At 45.3% G+C, this 4,439-nt stretch overlaps 1 protein-coding gene across 1 annotated transcript; it reads right to left on the bottom strand.

Moving 5' to 3' along the window:
• Positions 1 to 2,086: 2,086 nt before the first annotated feature.
• On the bottom strand, positions 2,087 to 3,175 carry KCNJ1 (potassium inwardly rectifying channel subfamily J member 1). Its single transcript, XM_004614115.2, has one exon. It carries the CDS (start codon positions 3,173 to 3,175, stop codon positions 2,087 to 2,089), a length of 1,089 nt encoding a protein of 362 aa, XP_004614172.2.
• Positions 3,176 to 4,439: the final 1,264 nt, after the last annotated feature.

The following is a 4,439-nucleotide window of genomic DNA, read 5'->3' as shown; positions in this document are numbered from 1 at the left end:
AAGCATGACCTGAGTGAGGACGTTTCCCCGCCCATTGCTAAAGGGACTTCAGGGTCAGTAAAGCTCATGGCAGTGTCCCAGCTGAGAGGGCTGGCTCCCTCAGGATCCTGGGGCCTGATTTCCTGGAGCTCGGTTGGTAGATTAAATTATGATGCCTGCTCACTCGTAAGTAATCTCCTATGCAGGCCAGCTGTATCCGCTGTCATGGCCATTAGCAAAGCCCACATTAGAGCCTCACTGGCCTCAGTGAGAAAGGTCTGGGTGTATGCAGGCATCTATGCAAATGTAACCCTGGGCCTAGGAAAACAAAGCCATCCCTGCAAACAGCTCTCACTGTAGACTCACGCTGGCATGATCTTTGCCCAAGCTGAACAGGAAGGGGAGTGTTGGAGGGAGAGCATTTCCTCCAGGAGAGCTGAACCACAGAAGGGTCCTCTTTGTCCCCCTTCACTAAAAGTATCCCCACCCCACCTCCCGTGTCTGTCTGTCACAATGAAAGCACAACATAGATATTTTTGGAAAGTGTGTGCAGAGTTTCCGAGATTTAATACACGAATCAATTCACAGAAAACATTTTGATTCCTAAGCAGCTTGGAGGAACCTCCTTTCCAAAACACGTTCAGAAACCCGGGGTGGGGCATGGAAGAATATTCACAGTAGGGCTTCCCTGCAGACCAACCTCCAGCACGGAAAGGCTCTCTTTCTTAGAAGATGCAGCACTGGTTCCTGGGGAGGGGAGCCTGAGCACTGTCCTCTCCAGACCCAGATCCATCCCATTTTTGTTCTTTCTTTCTTTCTTTCTTTTCTTCTTCTTTCTTTCTTTCTTTCTTTCTTTCTTTCTTTCTTTCTTTCTTTCTTTCTTTCTTTCTTTCTTTCTTTCTTTCTTTCTTTCTTTCTTTCTTTCTTTCTTTCTTTCTTTCTTTCTTTCCTGGGACACTGCATTTCAGGTGCACATGCACACAAAAACACCTCTAAGGTAGTCTTTTTCTCAGGAGCATGCAGGGAAGTTTCCCGGCTAACCTCACTTGACTTCTTCAAATTTCCATTGTCTTCTTGGAAGAGGAGGAATTCCTCTTCTTCCAGGGGGGTGGCTGTTTATCTCATCAATATCACCACCATGGCACAGCCGACAGGCTTTCTTGCACAGTGGCTGTGGCTGCATCACAGTGAACCACATGAAAGTGCTTGGCCGAGTCCAGTGTGACCAGGGTGTCCAGATGCTCCATAAGGCAGAAGGGTTCTGGGCTCTTCCCCCTGTTGAACACAAGGCATGCAGAGTCAGCGATCTTGGTCTCTCCTTGCTCCTCTGGAAACAGCCTCATGCAGACCAAGTGGAAGTTCTAAGGATCTCAGTCTGAGAAAGCCAGAGCTTCTTGTATGTTGAGTAACCGTCTTTTCTGATTGCTTTTGATTGGTCTATTTCTCCCTATTTCGAAGACCATTTAGCCATTCCCTCTGATAAAAGGTAATATTAAAATAAAAGTGACTTCAACCTTATCAGTAGAAATTAACATGACAATAGGGTTTTTTCTCCCCCTCCTGATTCTATCTAAAGCTCCTAACTTCTTCAACAAAGCCTTTAATATTTGTTTTATTTGGGGGGCAACACCTGGCAGTACTCAAGGCTTGTTTGTGGCTCTGTGCTCTGGGGTCACTCCTGGCAGGGCTCAGGAGACCATAGGTGATGCCAAGGATTGAATCTGAGTCAAATGTGTGCAAGGCAAATGCCCTAACCACTGAACTATCACTCCAGCCCCCAACAGAGCTTTTAAAGAAATCTCATCTGGCCTGTCCTTGAAGTGTTTACTGATCTTTGTCTGTTCCCATCAACCTGGCACAATTATCATAGTCAAGATTCCAAGTGTGCTCCTGTAGCATGACAAATCTTAATGCAGTTGTTTTGTCAAGCTCTAAGTCTTACAAAATCACAGTTTGGAGGTACAAGGCATGGTGCTATAGAGTCTGGAGGCTCTTGTTCATTTTGAGATGCCCCAAAATGTTGATTGCTCTCTAACTTGCTAGTCATTATGTATCTGAGACTTTGCTAGTGTTGAATGATCACTGTTACATTTTGGTGTCATCTGTTTCATTGACTTCCGATAAGATAAAGTTGGTAACCTCTCTTTGTCCTGGCTCGAGCATCTTTCTCATTGTAAAGGCACATGGCACAGTGTGGCGTTTCCACTTCCACTGTCTTGCTAAAGTTATGGAAGTCCACTCGGTATTTACCTTCCTTGGTCTTGGAAACGATGGGAGCAAAACGATAGCCCCAAAGCACCTCCTCGGGTACATAGGATGTCCGCACCTGGCAGGTAGCACTGGTTGATTCCACAGTACCATCTAAAAACACCACTAATTCAAAGTCTTGCTGGGCCAGGGTCTCTGCTGCCATGTGAAAGAAGGGGCTATGGTGGTCGATGATGTGATAAATTGTCAGTGGGGAGATGAAGAACAAATTTTCATTCCCAGCGTCCACTACAAAGTTGATATTGATCTGGTCCAAAATGATGGTTTCCCCTTCAGGTGTGACGGTGGTCTTCAGCAGTTTCCCATATATGTGGCTGCCGATGAGGAGGCTCTTCCTCAGGTTAGCCACGCGGATGAGGAGACAAAGCTTCCCACCTCGCTTGCTAATCACGGCATTCTTGCTGAAGGTAATGGTCTTAGCACATTTTTTGGACCTGGAGATCTTGGCTAAAATGGCGCCACACATGAAAGAATTGATGATGACGCCAAGGATGGACTGGAAGATCAGCAGGAAAATGGCGGTGCCACATTGTTCCGTCACGAACCGGAACCCGTACCCAATGGTCACTTGTGTTTCCAGAGAAAAGAGGAAGGCTGAAGTCAACCCATTAATGTTTTCCACACAAGGGGTGTGATTGACAGAAGGGTGGAACTCGGGGAGATCCTTGTGGATATACGCAACAGCGTACCACAGGAGGCCAAAGAGGAACCAACTCCCCAGGAAGGCTGTAATGAAGATGGTCATTTTGTACCTCCACTTGAGGTCCAGCACTGTGGTCCAGATGTCCACGAAGAAGATGAACCTCGACTGGGCATCAACATTACCAAATTCGATGTTGCACCTCCCATCTTTGGAGACCAGCCTTGCTCTTTTTCTAGAGTGTCCCAAAACGTGAGTGATGAACCATTTCCGGAGATGTTTGAACATCTTTTCTGTCAGTACCCTGATCTGAAAATACAGAAAAAGAAGAAAGGAGTTGTGAGCTGTGGGGAACCTGGTGGCTCCCTTTGGGATTCAACTAGATGTGAAAATGTCACGAGAAACCACCTAGGGTGCCTGTCATTGGAGGCCATGGATGAGTCTATTTCAGATCCTTGAGTCTACTTCCAATGGAACCTTTCCTTTAGATGGCTTTAGCACTTCAGCATAAAGAAGACAAGCAATTAGAGAGGCCAAAACGGAATGTACACATATACAACCTTAGTCACACTAAACGTTAAAAGTGCTTGTGACAATATCAGTAACTATGAGTTACTTGGTCTTATTATCGGGGAGGGGGGAATCTCCTAATTGGTACTCTGAACACTCAGATCCCCCAGTCAAATGTTGTGATCTCCAGTCCACCTCAGCAGTGTGCAGGTTCCTCCAGGGATGCAACCAGTGATGCCCAGTGGACCATGTGACATTGGGGATCAAAACCAGGTCAGAAACACGCGAGGTGGGGCCAGAGCAATAGCACAGAAGTTAGGGCATTTGCCTTGCACACGGCCAACATAGGTTCGATCCCCGGCATCCAATATGGTTTCCCAGCACCGCCAGGAATAATTCCTGAGTGAAGAGCCAGGAGTAAACCCTGAGCATCACTGGGTGTGATAAAGAAAGAAAGAAAGAAAGAAAGAAAGAAAGAAAGAAAGAAAGAAAGAAAGAAAGAAAGAAAGAAAGAAAGAAAGAAAGAAAGAAAGAAAGAAAGAAAGAAAGAAAGAAAGAAAGAAAGAAAGAGAGAGAGAAAGAAAGAAAGAGAGAGAGAAAGAAAGAGAGAGAGAAAGAAAGAAAGAAAGAAAGAAAGAAAGAAAGAAAGAAAGAAAGAAAGAAAGAAAGAAAGAAAGAAAGAAAGAAAGAAAGAAAGAAAGAAAGAAAGAAAGAAAGAGAGAAAGAGAGAGAGAGAGAGAGAGGGAGGGAGGGAGGGAGGGAGGAAGGAGGAAGGAAGGAAGGAAGGGAGGGAGGAAGGAAGGAAGGAAGGAAGGAAGGAAGGAAGGAAGGAAGGAAGGAAGGAAGGAAGGAAGGAAGGAAGGAAGGAAGAAGAAACAGGCGAGGTATGTGCCGTAACCATTATGCTATCTCTCTGCCCATGATACGATTCTTAAAATCCACTTTTCTTTTTTTCCTTAACATGGTTAGCATTGATGGACAAAATATGTCTGTGAACATAGAACCATGGAGCACTGTTCACATATCTGTAGCATATAAATAT

Source organism: Sorex araneus, chromosome 3 (assembly GCF_027595985.1).
Source record: "Sorex araneus isolate mSorAra2 chromosome 3, mSorAra2.pri, whole genome shotgun sequence".
Classification (NCBI taxonomy): Eukaryota; Metazoa; Chordata; class Mammalia; order Eulipotyphla; family Soricidae; genus Sorex; species Sorex araneus.
The sequence above is the reverse complement of the archived record's forward strand: the minus strand, read 5'-3'. Positions and strand labels throughout refer to the sequence as shown.